Source organism: Hemibagrus wyckioides, linkage group LG01 (genome assembly GCF_019097595.1).
Source record: "Hemibagrus wyckioides isolate EC202008001 linkage group LG01, SWU_Hwy_1.0, whole genome shotgun sequence".
Classification (NCBI taxonomy): domain Eukaryota; kingdom Metazoa; phylum Chordata; class Actinopteri; order Siluriformes; family Bagridae; genus Hemibagrus; species Hemibagrus wyckioides.
In genome coordinates, this window is record NC_080710.1 from 16,476,307 (window position 1) to 16,499,126 (window position 22,820).

Below are 22,820 nucleotides of genomic sequence, written 5' to 3' on the forward strand. Positions count from 1 at the left end.
GGCAGGGTGAGACACAGAGCTATAATGTGGGGTGGGCAGGGTGAGACACAGAGCTATAATGTGGGGTGGGCAGGGTGAGACACAGAGCTATAATGTGGGGTGGGCAGGGTGAGACACAGAGCTATAATGTGGGGTGGGCAGGGTGAGACACAGAGCTATAATGTGGGGTGGGCAGGGTGAGACACAGAGCTATAATGTGGGGTGGGCAGGGTGAGACACAGAGCTATAATGTGGGGTGGGCAGGGTGAGACACAGAGCTATAATGTGGGGTGGGTGCAACTGGAGCTGCTTCAGCTTTTCAAGTTTTTACTTGAGAAAACACATTCATTTCTAGATGCAGGTGTGGACCATTAAAATTATTTACATCAATTACTACAACATATCATATAATAAAAAAACAACAGTTACTCATATGTGTACTGGTACACTGATAGCTGCTGTTGCTCACACCTCGCAAGATCGATTCAGAAAAATCTAATCAAACAGCAATCACATGTAGGATCCCTTCTGAAATGCAACAGTTTGAGGAAAATTTCTTATGGCAGAGTAATAAATCTTATTAGACTGATAGTTGATTTGAAATACCAAGTGCAGAAAATGGAGTGTAGAACTGCATAGGGGCAGTGGTGGCTCAAGTGGTTAAGGCTCTGGGTCGTTGACCGGAAGATTAGGAGTTTAAGCCCCAGCACCGCCAAGTTGCCACTGTTGGGCCCTTGAGCAAGGCCCTTAACCCTCTCTGCTCCAGGGGCGCCGTATCATGGCTGACCCTGCGCTCTGACCCCAACCTCCAAGGATGGGATATGTGTAGAAAGAATTTCACTGTGCTGTAATGTATATGTGACAAATAAAGGCTGTTTCATAAGATATGTATAAAATAAAAATAAAAGCCCCGGTGAAGCAGTTAGCTAGCTAATGGAATTCATTCTCACACAATAATTATATTTACATTTATTCTGTACATTTTAGTCATTATATGTGATCTTTATTGTGTCTCCATGTCTTTATTTTGTGAAGCTGTTGAGTCTGTGGTGCAACACTTAAATATTGTATTACCAATAAGAAATATGTGTTTCTATCAGATTGCATCATATCTTAGAAGTATGAGTTGTATACTCTGTATTCAGATGAAATGTAAGGACGGGCTCTTTATCGACAAGTTGCCAGAAATGACATGATTGTATAACTGAATATTGATTCTTCTTTAAAATTGCAATTAAACAACAACATATCACTTCTGGAGTGGTCACTGGGGTGGCTAATGTTACTTCAGGCCACCTCTTAACTCCTCCTCAATCTGTACTATAACTGCTCTTATAATAATAATTAGGTGTCATTATGTTAAAAATGATTAAACTGTTCATGTTCATGCCACAAAATCTGGATCCTTTACTGGTTTTACTGTAAAAGTAAACTAGCTCTATTTAAAAAAATAAAAATAAATTAAATAAATAAATAAATAAAGCTAATTATTTTTGTTCAAATCTACATTTGTAATGTAGAAATAATATCATAGTCTCTGGGTATGAAAATATTGCAATGGTTGTAGAATTGTCATCTACAATTGTGTCATATTTTAGTTGACATTTATAGCAGTTGAATAGCTGTAGAGTCAGCTCGGATAGAGGTCAACAAATGAAGTGTGTGTGTGTGTGTGCGCGTGTGCTAGAGAAACACACTTTTGTGAGTGACAATGTCATAGTGTGTATCCTGTAAAAATAAAGTACTCCATTCTGCGTCAGGCTTGCGCAAATGCACACACATGCACATATGAGTGCACACACACACATACACACACACACACACACACAGACACACACAGACACTAGGCAGTAGTGCGTCTGGTGCTGTGCGGGCCACACAAAGCCAGCCCCCTGCAGAAGGGTATATAAGAGCCGCTGTTTCACAGTGTGCTGAAGTTTTCTCATTCATATCGGTTCAGCACAGCACATCTTCTTCTCACTCCATCTCCTGTCTCGCCTGCTGATCTCCTCTGCTGCACAGCCTCTGTCTCAGTGCAAGGTATCTCTATTTCTGTCTTAATCTTTAGAATATTGTGTTGAATTAGGTGAACATATGTTTTTTATTTCTAGGTTTTTAGTTCTTGCTGATTTAAAGAGAGAGAGAGAGAGAGAGAGAGAGAGAGAGAGAGAGAATTTGCATGAATTTATTTTTTTTCTAGTCCAATTAGACATGATTGGACTAGTGTGAGAACACTAATCTCGTATATTAATCCTTATGACCTAATTTCCTGTATTATTGTATAATTATTACTGAAATAATAGAATATATGGTTTTTTAATGACTTGTATTATAAAATGGCTCAGATAACAAACTGTTGCTGTTCAAGTACTCTTTTTTGAAAAAGCCCTTGGCTTTAGTGAATATTTTTCTCTTTGTCTCTCTTTTAAACTCTGTATTTTGCCAACACTATACAAAAACAAAAACAATTTTTTGTTTTATTGTGCACTAATAATAATAATAATAATAATAATAATAATAATAATAATAATAATAATAATAATAATAATACATCTACTGGGATTATGAAAGTAAAGCTCAGGCTTTAGGGACATCGGCTAGTTTCTCATGAAGCGTGTATATTAAGAGCTGTCAGTCCACATAATTAATATTTCATGCTCTGACATTTCAGCAAATAATTTGCCTATTACGTCTGTGTTGACTAAATCGAATTTTTACAGTTATGAGGTTATATTTCAGCTCACGTCATATGAACGAGTCAAGTTGGTGTTAATATTATGTAATTACTCTAAACCTTATTTTGGAGTCCCCTGTAATGCTCAGGGGAAATGGGTTATAACACTTATAACACAAATTACCTGTAAAATGACATTTTCCCTGTATATGTGCTTCAGGCATGAACACTGGAATCTCTGTGCTAGTGCTGCTGGTGGCTCTCTCCAGCAGCGGCTGCTTCTCTCACCCCACACGTGTAGTGGAAGAAGGGCAGTTGGATGGAGGGTCTGTAGATGAACACACACGCCACACCCGAGCAGTGCCCCCCAGTGGCCAGCTCAACTTACTGTCTAAAACACAAGAAGAGAATGTGGAGGAGGATGCCGTGCACAGGCTGAATGAACTGCTGGCCAGACTCATTTCCAGAAAAGGTAGGGTAATGGCATTTTCTACACTTGTTATTCATATTCATAAATATTCTGATGATAGTCATGTTTTGAGTATTGAATAAATACCAATGGAGCATCAGGTAGCACTATACAGATCCTTGTATGAACTTGTTATGCACGAGCTTTTTTCTGAATAAACCATATTTAGATGTTGTATTGCCATTTCATAGCATGTTATACATTGCGTTTTCCTGCAACTGGTAACCAGAGGATTCCCCCACCATCTCCTCGCAGGTTCATATCGCAGGAGCCCGTCCCTCAACAGCAGGTCCAACCACAGAATAAAGGACAGAGACTACCTGGGCTGGATGGATTTTGGACGCCGGAGCGCTGAGGAGTATGAATACTCTTCGTAATATCCAATCACCCAATCATTATTTTTAAGGAACCAATCAATCAACCAACCATGTGTACAGAGAGATCCATTTTAAATCTTTTCCCTGCCGATCACGGCGTTGTTGGAGTGCCCCTTCTTCATCTTATTTCTGTTGTAAATTTGTATAATGAAGATGATGCAATATATGAATATGTATGTGTAACTCATACGGATTTTACATGCACTTACATTTTCTGGGGGAACGTGACTGGTAATGTGGTCTGTTTTATTTATTTTCTTGCGAATATGGTTTTGTTCTAGTATTAGAAATATGTTAGATGTCTGAGAATAAATCATTGCCTTAACTCATTCACTCAGCTGTATTTTCTCTGGTGTCCAGAAGTTTGGATGATGCCTTTACACTCACCCTTAATGAATTAGACAAAACCAAAGCAGAGGGGCAGTACCATTTCGCACATTTATTCAAAAGCAAATGTGATGTCATGGAAACAGTGATTAGATTAGATTCTGTTAGCATGTGTGCTAGAGCAGAAGCTTGACCAGCTTTAGAGAAGATTGCGATAAAGACTGAGACATTTTGGACACTTCTTGATTACTATTTTAATGATGACATTTGATCCAAAATACATGGCATGAAAAACATTACTGAAGCGACAGTTTCAAATCCACCCATCCACATTGCAACGGAGACCAGCATTTTTTAGTGCTTAGGGGTGAGAGCTTACAGTTAATGGCTACATAAACACATTCTCTTATTGATTATTCAAAGTGGCAGTATGAGTGTATAGAGCTTTCGGCAATCTCCTTCCTAACAGCCTTTAGGGAAAGCTCACTGCACGGGCAATAAAAGGCTTGCTTTTACTTGCACAAGCGTGGAGCCGGAAACAGACAGACTGGGACATAACCTCATGCTGTCTATTATGCACACCACTTGAGTTAGCACATAATGGATGAATTGCAGGATGGCAATTGAGAGAGAGCAATAGTTTATAGAGAACAAAAGGCACCATTATGCCACAGGTGTGCCTCAATGAGACGGGTTTCATTCTGTTAAGACAATAAAAAGTGAACCAATAAACCCAGACAAGCACACGTACACCCACACATGCACAAGCACACACATGTACATGCACTTATCCTGACATGAAAGGGCCTGCTGCCAGGGCACTTAGATGTGCCAGAACAATTCAAACACTGCTTCTGCCTGAACTCACCCTGAGACACGCAGATGACTAAAGACTAAGTATCTGTCTAAAATGCTCGAGAAATGATCTACATGCTGAAGAACAGCTTCATGCAGTCCAGCAGTGTCACAGAGAAAAAAGAGCTTTACATGGCAGTGAATTCCTTGGAGAGCTCATTATGGTGTCAAAACAAATCGAAATCAAATCCCTAGCTATCCCTTTCACCTTCTGTCACTGAACTTTTTACTTCAAAATATCGTAGGTGAGTGCAGGGGTGGACTTAGTGATTTGGGGGCCCTAAGTGATTCCAGGTATGGGAATCTCACGCATGTGCAGTACGATAGGAATGTTCCACTATTCATGAATCATGGGGGGGGCCCGCATTTGAAAAGATGTAATAATAACGTTGAAATCTTAATGGTTTTAGACAGACCATGCAATATATGATAGAAAAGTAATAAGTACTATATGATTTATATAGGCTTCTTGGTATTGGTCGGAGCTCCCTAATTCCCCGGGGTCCTAAGCGGCTGCTTACCTCGCTTATTGGTTAAGTCCGCCCCTGGGTGAGTGAACAGAGGTTATTATATTTTAATTACTAAATTATTAGGAGGGGTGGACAAAGTACAGAGAAACTTATATAAGTATGGGCAGCTCGTCAAAATCCTGTTGAAGGAAAACTGGAGGCAAAAATGTACCAAAATTTATTAATTAATAATCTTTCAGTCAGTCATTCAATTAATCAAACAATAATTCATGTAAATACATACATACATACATACATACATAAATATTCTGCTAACTCAGACAAACCAACAATTGGGTTTCCTGGTTAACTATTGTTTAATGAGTGCTAAGGTGGCAATAACAAAAATAATACCTTTTAGCAAATGTACTTAACTTAAAAAGCTGACTTATATTAACATACTTCTTTTGATTTAAAGGTGAATATTTAATGGCTGATATTTCATATTTCCTGTGGGAGGCAAAAATCTCATCCTGTATGAATCACTGGTAAAAGATTAAATTTCATGTCATTTGAGATTTCGAGCAATTACTTCAAAGGTTAAGACGAAAATGTGCTCTTGCTCTTGTAAATTTCACAAGTAATAGCACAAATATTCAATTCAATGCTTCAATTAATACACTTTTTCTTTTTCTTTTTTTTTTACAAAATATTACTTACATACAGTAATTTAAAAAAATGCAAAAACTTAAGTTTTTAACAAGTATGTAAATAAAATAACAACTGACTAACAATGAGAACAAGCTGATAGTATGCCTCTTATTTAGGTCAGAATCTGGTGTGGGATATAGATTAAAGCTCATATCCAAATAAAAGGGCACTGATGGACCAAATGAGTCCTTTGGGATTGTGAAAACAAGCATCAAATAAAATGATCATGCAATGTGATGAATATTTTGACACGACACAAGTGGAAAAAGAGACACAATTATGTTCATCCATTTATTGATGACCTCTGCATTCCTGAAAACAAATCAGGATTTTTGACACATTCTCACACTTTCCTTCATTTATTCAGTAATTTATGGCATTTTGTATAAAAACATATTTCTATCTTTACAATTTACAGTGTACAAGTGGCAAAATTTCCCTTTATGCAGTCTGAGGAAATAAAACTCATAACTGTAATGAACGTAGGACACCACTGTGATTCTGCAAGACAATCAACACTAACAGGTTCAAGTCAAAGTTAAGTGCATACACCTCTTTAATGGACAACCTTCTGCCTTTTGATGCAACATGATTAGGGGGGAAAAAAGGACCAAAAGGTATGGCTGTATGTACTTACTAGACATTTCTCTCAAATCAAACATCCTTCATAGACTATATTCAAAACTGCATTGCAGAATTAAAAGCCATCTTTCTGTTACAACACCAGCACCTTGTTACAGTGTTAACACCAATGTATACTGAGGCAAAGCCTTCAGAATGAGTGTCACTCAAAAATAGGGCTAAATAATAAATTACTGACATCAGGCACCATGATATTGCTATCAAGAGGCCAACTCACACAATGCAATTAAAGCTTACAGTTCAGTTTTTGGAGAGAAATGTCCTCTCACTAAAATACACACACACTTTACAGCTTTTAAATAGAAAATAATACTGGCCAGAGGCTTCTGATGCATCTGCAAGGTTACACTGTTTCTATCAGAACAACGGGACATTATCATTATCCAGGAGGTTGTAAATATTCTGCTTTTGAGTATTTAATGTCTAGTTGATCGCTTATATTTATTTGAATGAAAAAACCCCCCAGAGACATCAATTTCCCACCAGTGAAACACCAGTCTCAGATACCTTACAGCTTTTTACACACCTCTGGACTTGTAGAGAAATTACAATACAGTGTCCTACTACATATCTCCAAACCACACCATTTTAATGGTTAGTCATACGTCTATTACATTGTAATAAACATTATACAACAAACCATTTAAGAGATTTTAGATGCTGTGTACACACAGATAAACATGGATGTTGTAGGCAATTAGAGGGATAATTGAGTGGGCAGGTAAAACAGGTAAAATAGGGCTTTTTTCCTTAAAGAGTATTAATAATTTAATGAGATTGTACTGAGGGCACAGACAGGGTTAGAATCAGTCACATTAACTGGGCACCAACACACTATTCTGTACTGCTCTGTCTACGATTAGCATAAGGATGTCATTAGTGTTTCAGTTTTCAATACAAAAAAACAAACCAGAGGTACTTTGGGCTCAGGAAGACCAAATCAGTCAAACACAAGACTACAGGGTTATGGTCTTTCAGTACACTTATGCCAGAGAAGTCAAAATCAAAAAGTGCTTACAAACAGGCCTTATGCTACATTCTCTTGTAATGCAGAAGTGCAATTATTCCACAATTTATACAGGAGGGGATTAAAGAATCAAAGTCATACTGTGGTCTCTCTGGCTGAATTGCACTGTAAGTGTGACAAAATAATTGTAATAAAATGGTATTACAGTTACAGCTGCTGTACAAAATAATCTATACAAATCTCTTACAGGCACAGTTGATCTGTCATGAGAATAATGTATTTTATTTCTGTACAGAGGATGACTGACAGAAGCGACGCTCACTCCTCACTGAGGCTAGACTGTGTTGGAGGTCTGGGAGGCAGGAGCAAGTCTTCACTAGGTGGCCCCAATCCCTTCATTGCCATACTGGCCCCTACCATAACCGGGTAACTTCGGTTCCTCCGTATACCAGTCAGTCCTGCTATGGGGCTGGGCAGCCCAGGTTGGGTTCCAAAAGAAGGGGCAGCTAAACCAAGCCCAGGACCTGGAGTTACAGCTCTAGGACCGAGGCTGAAGCGCTTCACCTTGTCCACAAGCCGCAGATTGTGTATGCTCATCTCTGTCTGGCACTCCGATTCTGTGCACAGCTTGGCTTCTGCTCCACGCATCTCCTTCAGAATGGAACTTGCAGGCCGTGAAGCAAGGAAGTTCTCATAAGGTGGGTCAGAAGGGCTGAAGTCTGCAGGCAGCACAAGGCTAGTGGGTTTAGATTGGCTGGGGGAGTTTGGGGGTGTCGAGGGCATATTGTCTGGGCCTGGGGCAGTGGGGAATGTTCTTGAAGCAGATTTGTCTGGTGTTTTTTCAGCCCGGTCCCAGCTGTGAGGGTTGTAGACAGCTGCAGAAATCCCACGCTCTTGTAGGAGTCGCACCAGCCCCAGAGAGGTGCTGGTGGTCTTGGTGTGCTCCCGCAGATTAGTGAAGCTCTCACACAGGCTGAGACGACGTGGTGTGCAGGGTGTAGAGGCTGGAGTAGAGTGCACACTATTGATGGTCTTCACACAGGATGCCAGAGAGGGACCTGCTGCTATCACACTGAAACAAACAAAACATAAATGACCTTAGATATATACTTTAGTTCATATGCAAGAGATACTACACTGTGATGTGGACAGGATGTGTGCTCTTGACACAAACAGGCAGTAAACACTTGCACACAGGTGTCATGCATCACTCCCCATTGTCCTGCAGTCTTTAAAACAATGCTTATAATCTCAAACACATTAGTCAACATACTACAGAGCATAGCACTGGGCTGGAAGAGTAGTTTTAACCACACAGGCAGTGTCGCATGTAACCTTCACTCTGCCACTTAATGTTAAATGAGAAGTTAGAGGCACCTCCTCTTAAACAGTTACACTGGTTTGGTTAGAAAGGCATGTGAACATCATGTCTGTGGCCCATCATGCTGGCACCATGAGACATGGCACCTCTCACCCTGAGTGGGTGTGGCTCAGAGAACCTGCTCTAAGCCTGGCCCCAAAACAACATGGTAAAGTGCTGCTTCCCCTTCCTCCTCCTCCTCCTCACATGATCTGTGGAGAGTCAATTGTATATACTGTACGGACTTCAAGACACATCGGGGGAACTGTCTCTAATCACACTTAAAATTTAAAACCCCTCACGTGTGCATTAAGTAATTGAGAAACAAAACATAAAAGTATAATAAAACCTTTGTTTGTACAGAATTCACTTCAGGGCAATATTTGTAATAAAATATTATCATGGTTCTTTTCTAGCAGTGTAGCTATAAATTCGCACACAATAAATGGTTTTCCAGCAGCTACACATCCTGATATGTTCTGTGATGTGCATTATTGGATCATAAATTCATTTATAGAAACCAACACCAACCAGGCATAAACAAATATCAACAGTGAGGCTTTTCACAGACTGTTTCTGTCATAACTGTCAATTTCATCAGGCTGGCTTGTTTAGAATAAAGCCAATTTAGCTTGGCTTAGACATTGACTCCATGCTGTATTCACTGAGAACTTTTAAAAAATTTTAAAACTTCTAGAATTTAAAAAAAGTAAACGAAGTGACAGACTATTCCAAACCATCAATCATTTTCCACAAAAAAAACGATCTTTGCTCCTATTACTTTTGTTGAAAAATTGTAGGTAGTTTGTGCTGGAAGGTTCTCGGGAAAGGTGGGAAGAAGACTCAGATGTAGTGCCTGTGGATTATTCCAGGTCTTGGTTTAAATCAGCTAAAGGAAAACCACAAATTGGCAGGTGTGACTGAAAAGGACTGCTGAGTCTTAAGCTCCCTCTAGTGGTGATAAAAAGATATGCAGTGCTCACCTGGGAGTGACTCTGGTCAGTTCATCAGAGGGGTGTAGTATCCGGCAGGTCGTAAAGGTGTAGGTAGAGTTTGTGTGGGACATGCATTTACCAGGAAAATGCACTAGGAACAGCAAGAGAACTACATTAGTATATATCAAAACACAGACATATACACAGAGCTAGAACAGAATTAGGTTTAAAACTGCATCAGAAAAATGCACTAGCTAATCTAATAATCATCGCTATTGGGGAGTAAAGAAAGAAAACTGAAATTTAAAGTAAAAAGTTTTGTTCAGATACATGCACTGAAACTTTTCTGTAATTAGTACAGACCTAGCTGAGATTTATTCTGATACAGCTTTAAATAGATTCACACAATAGGACAAAAGGATAGGGCAAGAAGCAGGATCATCAGGCATCATTTTCAGTTCATCACATACCGATAAAAAGTAGAACAATAATATGTCCTAAGAGGAATATGCATGCAAGTGCATGCTTGCAAGACAGAAAGTAAATATGCAACACTATTAGTGTGTATACTTATAGAACTACTGCGATGGCCTGACCTGTGTATGCATGTGTATGTGCGTGTGTGTGGGCATGAACGTGACCTACTGGCCTCTGACAACAGCTCTCGCTCAGGCATGTGAGTATCATCAGTGCTCTCAGTTTTTAATAGAACATTGACACTTGAGCATGTAGCACATTTTATTTGATGACCTTTTCCTGGATGCGAGCCATGTTTTAAGATTAACTTAGGAGTGTGTGTGAGTATGTGTGTCTGGTTGCATGCACACTCTCACAATGACTTCAATGTGTATCCTCTTCTAAACAGGTTGTGTGCCCCTTTAGTTCTAGGAAAGAGCAACGGAGCTATGAGTAACTAGATCACTGGAAAAGGATTGCTGTGAAGCAAGCAGATTGCTTAGGCAAGATTCAAGTGTAGCTGGTTGGTCACATCCATACTCACTAACACTGTCAAAGTGAAGCAGAAGAGAAAAAGGAATTTGGGTAGATTAGGTAAATTAATAGGGTGTGTGCAGAAAATGAGAATGAAGCCCATGGCAGCAGCACCACAACTTGTGTAATAAACTCTAATAAGCATCTGCAGTAACACCTCTCACACTAAAATCATTATTAAGTTATAATATGTGGTTAAATCAATACACAAGACTAGAAACATAATTAATCCTCAAAATGAAGGTTGCTTAGAATACATTCCATTAAATTTCTTTCACAGACCCCATTCTCATTTCACAACACAAAGAGAAAATCGAGATGATTTGTAGACGACAAGGTACATATGTAACAAAAAAAAAATCACTATACTCAAAACCACTGTGACAGCAAACTGCAGGCAGGGATGAGGTAGTTGTGAGCTCACTGTATGCTGTGTAACAGGAGAAGGATCACAGACATGAGACACATGACAAACAGGCAAATGTCCCCAGCATGCTTCTACATTCCACTGGGTTTTGATGGGTGTGGGCAGTGGGTGGAGTTTGTAGTTAACCCTCAGGGCAACATTAAGATACTCCCTCACCAGATGGCATTTCCTCCTCTTCAACCTGTGCATCTCTTCCCATTTCCTGAAACTCTGACTCTGTCCCTCGTCTCTCTCCTCGGTGCTGCTCCCCCTGACGATGAAGGTTGGAGCTCGGTGAACAGGGCAGTGAGCCCAGGCCTGAGGTAGAGAGAGTGGGCTGCGAGTTCTGATGCTCCCCTGGCTCATCTTCCTCCAAGTCTGTGAACTTATAAGCCTCCTCGAGGTCAAGCTGGAGATGGCGGAAGCCCTTGGTCACTACCCCTGGCCGAGGATCCAGAATGCCACCAAGGTTGGGCTGGGCCAGCTGCTGCCACGCATGCAGAGTCGCTGAGCCTGAGAGAAATCACAGAGAGACATGCAGAGATCAGACACATAGCACTGTACTTCATGGCTGTGTGATATCAGCAGATTCCAAAAAAGAGAAAATAATTAGCTTTGTTGATACTGATTCAGAAAGGTACTGAAAAGAACTGAACTCTACTAGCATGTAAAACAGGGTGAACGCCTGAGGATACACATACTGACAGTAATAATTACCCTATATACAGATTGTAGGAAAGATGTGCTTGAAAAGATTCTAAAATGTTGTGATGCAAGCAAAAGCCTTTAAAAGTTTAAGGAAATGGCTCACATTAGGTGAAGTGTTTCGCAAATGTCTGCGCAATAACAATTCAAACTAATAAAACTGGTCTCCAAAAACTGTCAAAAGTTAGAAACAATAAACATGATTAGGATGTAAAATTTTGTCAGATTAAAGCGAGGCTAATTTCCTTCTCTAAACATCCCATAACACTGCATAAAACAGAAGGATATTGCACTTTTAATATCCTTAATGACTGTAACCTCAGGAAATACTCTAATTATTGTCTTTGAACAGGCTTTTGGGTGATGTACACAGCCTCTGCTGGATATGTAATGGAAGATGAAAGGAATCTCAGGACAGAGTTTCTACATTTGATTTAACAAATCATTGAATCCCAGGGACATTCTGATAACCTTACATGTAGAACTTTAAAATAGAAAGAATGTACCTCCTGAATCAAAAACAGTACCAAACCTCATGCATGCATTGCTCTGAGGGTTAAGGAACAGAGAGAGTGCATGGAGGGGGGAAAAAAAGAGAGAAGAGGAGGAATGTGAGAAAATAAGGGTAGAATTTATTGAAGAATTTAAAAACAGACTGAAATACAATTTAAGACGCTCACGGTGGTTCAACTGCAAACTGAAACGTGACTGAAGGATTATATAATGTAGAAGAAAACAGGAAGAAAAGGGAAAAAGAAAGAAAAAGACTGTACCGAAACAACCAGAGAGCAAAGTCATGCTGAACGCTAACTGAGGATGAATCAAATGAAATGACATTATTTATATCGGTGACACAGTGGTCTATAATTTTTCTACATAATTGTCATTTCATTTGATGTAAGGGCTCCAGAACTTTTCATTTGACACAATTACACTTAAATATACAATTAGCAACTTGATTCATGATAGGTTTTACTTAAAGAGAAAAAGAAAGATGATGGGAAAGAACCACCAGCAGGTGGGAGTAGTGAGCTGAAATTGCTAAACGGTGTTAAGTCTACTGCTTTCTTAAAGGACCAATGATGCGTTATTGGATTTTATAAGAAACTATAGAATAGATTAAAGACAAAAACACACCCATCAACTAACAAGTATTTACACAGTCAAATATAATAAATATTTTAAAAATTTATAATGAGATCTATAAAGTGCTATATATTGCACATTGCTGCACATTACAGACAGAAGGCCTTTTAATAGTTGTGTGTGTGAGCATTCACACAGAGCATAGCTAAATTTCGAACCAGCAGCGTGGCTGCGTGTGTCTGAAATAGAACGAGTGCTGTATGGAGAGGTCGTCTGAGTGCTGGTGTATTAGAGCCCAGAGTGAATCTAAGAAATGCAGGGCCAGAGGCCTGCCTTTGTTCTGGTCACCTTCCAAAGGCTTGACGATCTGCAGCTTCTCAGGCAGGTAGGAGCGACTGCTGTACACCGAGTAGACCGAATGCAGGGTGCCTAGAGATAGGATGCTGTCTGCATGTGTGAGTGAGCCTCCTCCTTCTCCATCACTGTCTCCAGATCTCTCGCTCTTCTCATCAGCTAGCGCCAGCAGCTTGCGTTCCCTCTCCTCCTCAAAAAAACGACGCTCGCTCAGGTAGTTGTCACGGCGAAGCGAGAGCCGCCGTAGCGCTGCTTCCAGGTCATGAGAACCAGGTGTGCCAGGAGTACCAGGCTTCTTGTTCGAGTCTTCTGAACTGAAGGAATAAATGAGAGGAGGAAGACAATGTTACATTACCAAGGGAAAACTGTGAGACAAGGATTAACAAAAAATATCCAAAATTATCTGTCATACTTACCACTCCTGTGGAGTGTGGGGCTCCAGAATCATGCTACTGGTGCGGTTGTCTGTGATGCTCCCTTCTCCCCCATAAACACTGGATCTGGGTGTGCTCAGACAGCTGGAGTGCCTAGAGTTCATGGAGGACGTCTGATTTGAGCCTGGGATGTTCATGGGGGAGGGACAGAGTGAGCGCTGGCGAACCACCTGATTGATGTTGCGCACTGTTTGGAAGACTCTCTTCGGGTGTAACCTGGAAAAATTCATGCACGCGCACACACAGGTCAAAAAGACAAACTTTTGAAATCAAAGTACAACCAATAACTACAAGAGAAACTAGATATGGGCACATTATAGTATAGTTAGCGACACTGATACCTCTGATCTTCCACTTCCGGGTCAGACATCTGAATCTCTTTCCTCATGGTTCCTTCAATTTCAGCAGCTAAGGAGTCCTGTTATATACATATAGTGTTAGTCCCAGGTAATCTTTCTGGGTCTGATGTAATGGTCATTTACATAACTGAGCTGACTAACCACAAGCAACAATACAGGTATTGTACAGCCTCAGGAACATGGAATAAAATCAAATTTTCTTTTCTACATAATTACATGGGTCCAGAATAATATGCAAACTCTCTAGGCAGCTATGCAAAAAGTATAGCTCTAAATATTATTATAAGTCCAGTGATGTACAGTACATCATAATTGTACAATAAGCACAACAGACATGCGTTGATTTCTGCTCATTTTAAAAGTCAGAGTGGTGTAGTTAACGGAGTGTGCACCTTGCTACTCTTTCTTGCATTTTTGTATTCATTCAGCCTATTCTCACCATGGGGAAAAAGCCGAGTGAGTGAAACCGGCGTGGTGTGCTCTGGGGCACAGTCTTGTTCCTGAAGTTCTTCAACTCCTCTTGGGCTTCATGCAGCATCTCCATACACTCTGCAAACTTATCCTCCAGTTCCCGAAGCTATAGTGTAAAAGAGAGAGCAAGAGATCTTTTGAGACCGTATCCCATCAACAAATTAAACATCCTTTCTCAACCTTTTAAATGTACTTTAGTTACATGAAATAATCTGCATATTCAAACCTCAGTACATTTTCAAAGTTCATTTCAGGAGGACATTACCTCAGCAGTAAGCTGTCTCTGGGCATCTTTAGCAGCTCCCAGGTGCTGTGTGAGCTCCTCATTTTCTACTGCATACTGCAACACAAACACAATCAACTATAGACAACCAACACATGTAAGCTGATTGAGGAACAGGAAGCAAGTTATCAATAAAGTGAAAAACTTACACATTTAACCTTTTTCTGGAGGTCCACTATCTGAGAGAGCAGGTGAGTTATCTCTTCCTGCTGCCTGGAGGCATCTTCAGTCTTCTTTGCCAGCTCCTCCGCAATTGACGAGATCTGTAGGTTAGCATCCCCTATGAGACGAAAAGAAGAAACATTTTAACTTCTATTTAACCTCTTGCTGCTGAAAGACCTCGCTAAATCTATATCTGATGTTTGAATATTTCACTTACAAATTCACATTACTGAAAGATATTACACAAATAGAGTAAGACAATAATGCTTTAAAAAGAAAAGAAGCGCTAACAGGGGCAAACCTGTTGGGAGTCACTGTGGCTTAAATCTTTAAAAAAAATAAATAAATAGAGAGAGAGAGAATAAAAAGTGCAAATCTATAGAAAATCTGGTTTTATTCAAAATCTAACAAATATTTTTCACCAAAAGTAAGTGGAAAATCTTTTTTATAGCCTTGCCTTGAAAGTTTGCCTGCATAAATCATGCTGATTAAGAGCAACTTAACAAATAGCTAGCAAACAAACATTAGTGAACACAGCCAGTCTATCTAAAGATGGCTAAAACTTTGCTAGCTGAAGTTTGATCCAGCTATTGGATAGCCATGTGCCATAGTGAAGCAGAAGAGGAAGCCCAAACAACAGTTTCTAAGCAGATCACTTCATGAAAGCCTGTAATTTGTGAATGTGAAAGGTTTTCCCTTTAGGTTCAAACATCACAACTTGAAATAAATCCAACCAAATGCAGCTATGGTTTATTTTTTTACTTGTGATCGTCTATGAAAAGATACTGAAAATAGATCTGTGGATGTATAACCTCGATTTTGACCTAATTACATTAACAGGACTGAGAGCATTAGCAACACACTGTTCTAATGATGTCCTGACTAGCAAGCAGAGAGACAAGAGAAAAGAAGTGCCGCGGCATTAGATGAATAGAAATATGACAATAGCTTTGTCTAAATGTGATAATTATACATAAGAAGGATTTGCAGCTCTGATTCAGAACAGCTCAGTGTGCAGACGGTAGTGACAGTGTAGGCAGGTGTACTCACTGAGCTCTTTCACACAGTCATTAACCAGTTGCTGTTCCTTCTCCTCATACGAGATGGTCTCTGTCTCCAAGTGACACGCCTACACAAACATGTCAACATTAAGAAAAAGAGATTTTGTGTTACCAGTATCATATTACCCTGACTTTCTTTGTAATTTTCCTGTTTTTGTTGTCTGGAGAGTACAATAGTGCCACCAAATTTAACTTCTACACACCTACCAAGTCTAAAGCAGCACAATCACAGTATGACCTTTAAACATGTTATGGAAAAAAAGTTACATCTTCTCATCATGATGAAATAAATATTAATTATGTTGCCAAAATATAGCCGGGTATTCAGAGAAAAAAATATTTTATTGTCTGCGAATGTTTGTGCATTCTAGAGTATTTGGCTAGTAAAGTGTAGAATTCCACTAACTCTGGGGTCAGACTTCTGGCAGAATATTTATTCGATTTATTTTTGTTCATTTGTAAACACATGATCCACTCAGTACTGTGGGGCAAAACATGCTGCTGTATATGAACAAATTGCCACACTGGGGCAGACCTTTTCTTACCCTTTCATTTTCTTGTAATATGAGCTGTGTTGCTACATCAGCTTCTCACCTCAGATCGCAGAACAATGTTCTCTTCCTCCAGGTCTTTGAGCTTCTTCTGCAATGAGTCCAGAGGGAAGAAATTTGGCACTGACAATGAGGAGTCATTTCGCGGAATCCTGACAAAGACATACAACAATAGAGACTGAAGGATTAGTCTATTAACTGGAGAGAGAAACTTCAGAGTAAAGGAATAAAACAATACAAGGCATTTGGTTTTATCAGAAATTAATTAACAGCTGGGTGATGTGCTGTAGCCCGAAGCAAAGCGATACTGGGTACTGATACCAGTGACCCCTTCAATAAATGTTCACAAATCTTCATACGGAAAGCTTAACCAAAGCAATGATCAAATGTCACTGCTTGTACAGTATAGAGTATATGGGGTGTAAATTAAATTGTACTAGCAACACTGTCTGAAATATTAAATGAAACCCAGATAGTGGAATGTACTTAACAAGAAGCTATAAAAGCTTCTGAATAAAAGCTTGTGCAACTACATGAAAATAAATGGCAACCAGAACTCTCTCTTTAAAGTAAATTTACTACTACAGATTTACTACCATTACAGTGACAGTAGCATGCTTTTAAATATAGCAGCAATGGTCTGAAGTGATAGGATTCACTGTTCAGCCTTCACTACAGAGGTGTAGAAGCGCAACAGTACTTGTTTATTGAACACACACATGTTATTAATTGGTTTCTTTCAGGCATATTATTGGCCACTAAAGCTAGCAGGACAGTCTATTTATTACAAATACAGAGACAACAGCACAACTTTTCTATTAATTCAAAGCCTAAATTAGCTCTTGGTGCATGAAATAGAAAATATAATATACTATAACAAAGCCAAGTATTAAAAGCTATATTAAAAAATGATTATTATGGCAGAAAAATGAAGCAGGATGTTTGGTGTGACTTAGAGACAAGCATGAGTGTGAAGTAGAGGTTGGAGGATCAGAAAGGTGGAGGTTTATAGACTCACGGGGTAGAAGTGACTGACTCTCCCTCGCTCTCCTCAGCAGCACTGGTGTAGAACTGGAGCAGTTCATCTTTCATAGAAAGATCATGACGCAGCTGAGAAACCTGCACATACAGCAAAGTATTCAAGGCCTCCAGGTCAGAGCAACAGCACAACTTTAGCCAACATATTGCCAGATAGAATGCAGAGTGAGTCATGACATTGCCATGGTACTGTACTGTGTAAACACTCCCATATGGAGTTTTAAAAATCTTTGTATTTAATTTTAATAAGAATAATTATGCTATTTTTCAATTAATTATTTCTGTACTCAGGAAGTGATGTCTCACCTCCTCACGTATGTGCTCCACTTGCTCCTCTAGAAACTCATTTCTTTCACTCAGGGTTTTGTTTTTCTTCAGTAGGGACTGACCTATGCGTGCTGCTAACTCCAGGTCCCGTTCTTTCTGCAGAGAGATAAGAGCAAAATGTGGCTGTATTAAATCAATAAGACAAATGATTAATCAGAATTATCATATAACATATTGCAGCCATAGGGGCTTTTAACCTGTGGTGCTGCATGGTAGACAAAGATGACTTCTTAATTAGTTGGTTAATTTTTGTTTTACATATTTGTATGGTTTATCAGTACAATTTTTTTTTAATCTTAATCCAATAATATAACGTCATGCTTGATCTCTCCTCAGCCCTCATGTTGGTAATATATTACTTGATCAAAGGAAGAAGAAAAATAGGAAAAAAAAAAGAAAGATTACATGCAAATACCCTGCTCCATCGAGGAAATTCTTCCATAAACTCTACTTCCTTGTGAAGCTCTGGGCACCTGGGTTGTTGAACACTAGTTTTCCATTAATTCAGGTTTATTTCTATATTGATTTTAATGGAAGATAATGTCACAATCTACATTAGGATTTTTGTAATGCTGCGTTAAGATCCTTAAAAAACAATTCTGGTGCAATTCAGTGGCTCCTCTCAAGGTTTCTCTATCCTTTAATCTCAAGGCCTTTCCTCACCAAACTCATAATGGAACCCATCCTCTTCTGGGTGAGACGGGAGAACAATAAACACTATATATAGCAACAATTTAGGCTGATAGAACCAGACTGGGACATTTCACTGTTTGTATCACTCCATTTGTCTATTCTATCAACAGCCCCACTGAACCTGGTACTACAGAGTTAATGATGTCATTAGGGAACATGGAAAAGGATACATTTTTCACGAGATCTTACTTAAAACATGAAAGCTCATCAGATGAAGATGGAAAGGAAAAAGGGAAGCCAGTTTCACCAGATACACCTTTAACAGGAATGCACAAATCAACATGAGCTAGTTAACCAGCTTGCCGACAGGATATCAGGGAGTGTGACTTCCTCTGGAACTATTTACATGTTCGAAGCAAAAATAAACCCATTATTGAGTTCATATTTATAAAACTGTTGATGAAAGCAATAACACTCGTATCCACACTGTTGTACTGAATATCACCATGACAGTGATGACCTAAGGCTGAATCACAGCGGTGCTGATATTCAGTATAACTGCACTGTTATTCGTACTATACTGCTCAAACATAAATAAATACACCACCTTCTTATATCATTAAAACTATAGTAATGTGAAAGCTAAAGCACAAAATGGCTGCTGCTCCTCTATTTTTAACTCTCACAGCTGTGAAAAACCTTTGCACCATCCTACACAAATCTGAATGGAGGAAGAACAGAGGTGACCAGCTTACCTCTTCAAGCAACCGTGTAACAGCGTCTATGTCATTGTACGTCTTAGTCATCTGGCCCACTCTTTCAGCACACAGAACTGCACAGAAAACAGAGAAAAAAAATAATGTAGTCACAACCAAATATTCAAATGTGATCTTGGAACCTGTTAAAATATCTGTAAAGTTCTTCATATGAAAATGACAGCAGGAAATAACAAAAGGAAGGAAGACTAAGGATAATGGTTTGAGCAACCAAGTATGAAAAGCACTGGCAAACCAGCCAGTATACTTAATTTGTACACACCTGCGCGCACACACACACGCACAGACACGCATGCACACGCGCACGTAACCATGCATTGCAGTCACTATTATTTACATATATAGATACCTGTTGGTTGAAGCTTGGAAAGTATAAGATATAAAGCTAATCACAATACAGATCATCAAATACTCATTTATAGAATTACACATATATACAAAATGTTTCAGCATTGCTGTGTTACAAGCAAAAAAAACCCTATGGCTATACAACTTTCATACACAGAGGAAGCATCTGAGTTCAAACTATTCAGCCCATCTAGCTTAAACATTCATTGCCCAGCTCAATGGACATGATGCCCACAAAACTGGGTAGCACATAACAGCGACATATCTGTTCCATAAAGCTCATTTGTCTTACTCGGACACATATACAAGTAACTAAATACTTTATATTGTTCTTCATTGCCTTTGGAAAAGGAATCACCTTGTCATTCTCGCATGTCATGAGAAAGAAACTGAAGTTATTGGCCTGTATCTGCTTGACTGTATGTAATGAGCTGCTGCAACATGATAAGATAACTGCATGAATGTGCAGTGATATAGGTGTTCCTAATAAAGTGGATTATGAGTGAGTGAGGATTTTATGTTCACATGAATTGGAGGGACAAAAATACCATCAATTTGCTCACAATCTTTCTGACACTGACCAGATACAGTGTACACCAAACATTTCTTCAGGCTTTATTTTTTTTTTAGAAATACTAAATAGTAATTAACCTTTTCAGAAGACAAATAATTTCTTCCATTAACAATGACGTCAAGCACCATTAACAATGACATCACCAGTAAGCTTTTCTCAGGAACCACCTGAACTAGAGATAGATGTTAAAAATAACAGGTATCATTAAGCCTCAATCAGATAAAAATCCAAAGCTGTGCCAATTTAGTTAATCATTGCAAATCATAGCTGATAACCATTGAATCTCAGTCTTCCACCCACTGCACTCAAACACAGGTGATATTGCAGGATGAGTGGGAGTGGTGCAGATACCAGATAACAGTGACTTGTCTGTATACAGTCAGCATGCAGTGTCCTAATATGGACTAAACAATTCAATTTAAATAAAATGGTACATTATCTCCATGCAGTTTTATCCTTAAAAAATGCTGCATGATCACATTTTCTATAACAATAATGATCATAAAACAGAGACTCATAGAGGGCCAAACCTGCTCCAGTGTGCATGTTTGGATACCAGAAGGGTAAACACTATAACTGATAGAAATTCATCTGGGGAGTGGTGTCTGCTTGAGGCAAAGTCATTTTCAGAATTGAAAATGGAACAGTACCTTCTTCCAAAGTGTAAGGTTCCTCATCATCCTGTTCATCATCAGCATAGTTCAAACTGGTGAAACTAGACAGAGCGGAATAATCCAGCTCCTCGGACGCATCATATTCGTAGCTTTCTTCAACTGAGCTGTGAGGATGCAATTCCATGGTCTTAACTTCCTAGTGATGCGGTGTCAGGCCACTGGGCCGGAGGTCTCGAGCTTGCTGCAATGTTGTCATGTTTATCCATTTAGTTTCCTACAAGCAACAAGCCTCTCAGATGTACACACAACACTGCCCGGTGCCTACACCTGCCAACAGGCTGTGACTCAGATGCAGGACACAAACATTTAACAACTCCCTAAGGGGAGGAGCACATATTATCTCATCCAAATGATTTCATTAAAGTTTAATCTAGTGACTAAGAAGTAATATAGAAAACATTTTTATATGTATTTATAATAGATAACACTTGCATAGTGTGTGCCTTGCAGAGATGTTAGCATTCCCCAAACTAAATAAAAATTCAACACCCCCCCCTTTATAATCCAGAATGGTTTGTTCCCTTAATGCACCATGGCAACCTGTTAAGGCGTAACAGAGTTATCTTTGGCTACACCTGTTGAGTAGGTGTGGCCACCTGATATCCTCAGGTGAGTCTGTTTTCCTATGGCCATGCAAATACAAACACAAGAGGGAGAGGTACAAACGGCCCTGTGCAGGCTCATATGTTAGTTTTAAATGAATGCTAGTTAACTGCTAATCATCGTCACTACAAATACAGCACATTTTGCTGAATTAATGGATCACTTGATAGTTTTCCTTGCTCCTTAAGATCATATTTACACAATATTTAAAGATGTCACACTAAATGAAGTAAAACAAAAGCTATTTAGTTTTTGCATCAGAAGTGCCTTCTGTCTTTTTTTTTTTTTTAAGCACAAATGCAAGTAACTCTAATTTGCTGCATTTCCTCCCACATTTTACTCATGCTTAAGCTTACAACTGTGATGCTATTTGCATTGTTCCGACCTATGGTCGATGAGCATTCACTTGTTGCTCTGCATTTCTATGGAAACGCAGCAGTCATGCACGTCTGAAAAGCAGGGGGAAGCTGTGGCCATGGTGGTGAATGAGAATGCCTCACTTTTGTGTAGGCTCAACAAACAATCTATTCCAGTCATGCTCTCCACAGTTTCCCCCCCCAAAAAAGAAAGAAATTATAGCTTGGAGATGAGAGGGGGTAGCTCTGCTGTTGGGAAATCTGTGCAAGTCAAAAAGGGTCAGGGTGAGCCCCAAATTCAATGCAGATCAAAACCAATCCTCCAATGTGGGTCATTAGCTCCATACGGCATCAATGAGGAGCGCTCTCCCACGCTTCAGCTCAATATACACATAAATGCTAGTGGATACAATAAAACTTTAAACAATGCTGAACTATTCAGCTCTGGGAAAAAATAAGAGACCACTGCCCAATCTCCAGATTTGGACCCTATTGAAAACCTCTGGAATGTCATCATGAGGAAGATGGATGATCACAAACCATCACCATTTAAACCAGTGGTATAAAGTTACCCAACAGCAATGTGAAAAACTGGTGGAGAGCATGGGGGTTATTCCACGAAATACTGATTTCTTAATGTTATTTAGCCAAAGCATTAACATAATTTGTTTGCAAATTATTTGCATTTTTTTTATTTGTTATTAAAGCTCTGCAAATACTGCATGATCATAGGTTATTTTGATGTGTTGTCATTTCCTTTAAATATACACTCTAAATAACAATAGTTATATTTGGAATTTAGGAGAAATATCGTTAGCAGTTCACAAAAAATGAAACAAAACTGTTCATCTCACCAACACATGCACCTGTAAGAAAAAAACATA

The 22,820-nt window shown here is 39.2% G+C and overlaps 2 protein-coding genes across 8 annotated transcripts in view; one reads left to right on the forward strand and one right to left on the reverse strand.

Annotated features, from left to right (window-relative positions):
• Positions 1 to 1,873: 1,873 nt before the first annotated feature.
• On the forward strand, positions 1,874 to 3,832 carry ccka (cholecystokinin a). Its single transcript, XM_058388772.1, has 3 exons — positions 1,874 to 2,019; positions 2,874 to 3,125; positions 3,378 to 3,832. Exons 2-3 carry the CDS (start codon positions 2,876 to 2,878, stop codon positions 3,497 to 3,499), a joined length of 372 nt encoding a protein of 123 aa, XP_058244755.1. The 5' UTR covers positions 1,874 to 2,019; positions 2,874 to 2,875; the 3' UTR covers positions 3,500 to 3,832.
• Positions 3,833 to 6,021: 2,189 nt separating this feature from the next.
• Positions 6,022 to 22,820, reverse strand: part of trak1a (trafficking protein, kinesin binding 1a) — a 43,835-nt gene continuing 27,036 nt past the window's right edge. For 3 of the 7 annotated variants that reach the window (XM_058388743.1, XM_058388751.1, XM_058388707.1), the window contains exons 3-16: positions 19,361 to 19,437; positions 17,952 to 18,068; positions 17,626 to 17,726; positions 16,651 to 16,759; positions 16,046 to 16,124; positions 14,983 to 15,113; positions 14,816 to 14,890; positions 14,519 to 14,656; positions 14,062 to 14,138; positions 13,703 to 13,936; positions 13,281 to 13,600; positions 11,319 to 11,654; positions 9,794 to 9,896; positions 6,026 to 8,522 (exon numbers count right to left, since the gene is read on the reverse strand). In XM_058388743.1, the coding sequence (XP_058244726.1) occupies positions 7,769 to 8,522; positions 9,794 to 9,896; positions 11,319 to 11,654; positions 13,281 to 13,600; positions 13,703 to 13,936; positions 14,062 to 14,138; positions 14,519 to 14,656; positions 14,816 to 14,890; positions 14,983 to 15,113; positions 16,046 to 16,124; positions 16,651 to 16,759; positions 17,626 to 17,726; positions 17,952 to 18,068; positions 19,361 to 19,411 (2,625 nt within the window). In that variant the 5' untranslated portion in view covers positions 19,412 to 19,437 and the 3' untranslated portion in view covers positions 6,026 to 7,768. Of the gene's footprint in view, positions 8,523 to 9,793; positions 11,166 to 11,318; positions 11,655 to 13,280; positions 13,601 to 13,702; positions 13,937 to 14,061; positions 14,139 to 14,518; positions 14,657 to 14,815; positions 14,891 to 14,982; positions 15,114 to 16,045; positions 16,125 to 16,650; positions 16,760 to 17,625; positions 17,727 to 17,951; positions 18,069 to 19,360; positions 19,438 to 20,953; positions 21,273 to 22,820 lie in introns of those variants that run through there. The other 4 variants (XM_058388726.1, XM_058388717.1, XM_058388736.1 and 1 more) reach the window with 4 other exon arrangements.

Excerpts from the sequence above, each read along its gene's own strand:
- ccka (XM_058388772.1), top strand. The coding sequence starts at position 2,876 with ATGAACACTGGAATCTCTGTGCTAGTGCTGCTGGTGGCTCTCTCCAGC. Across the intron at positions 3,126-3,377 it reads CAGACTCATTTCCAGAAAAG|GTTCATATCGCAGGAGCCCG; the intron begins GTAGGGTAATGG and ends ATCTCCTCGCAG.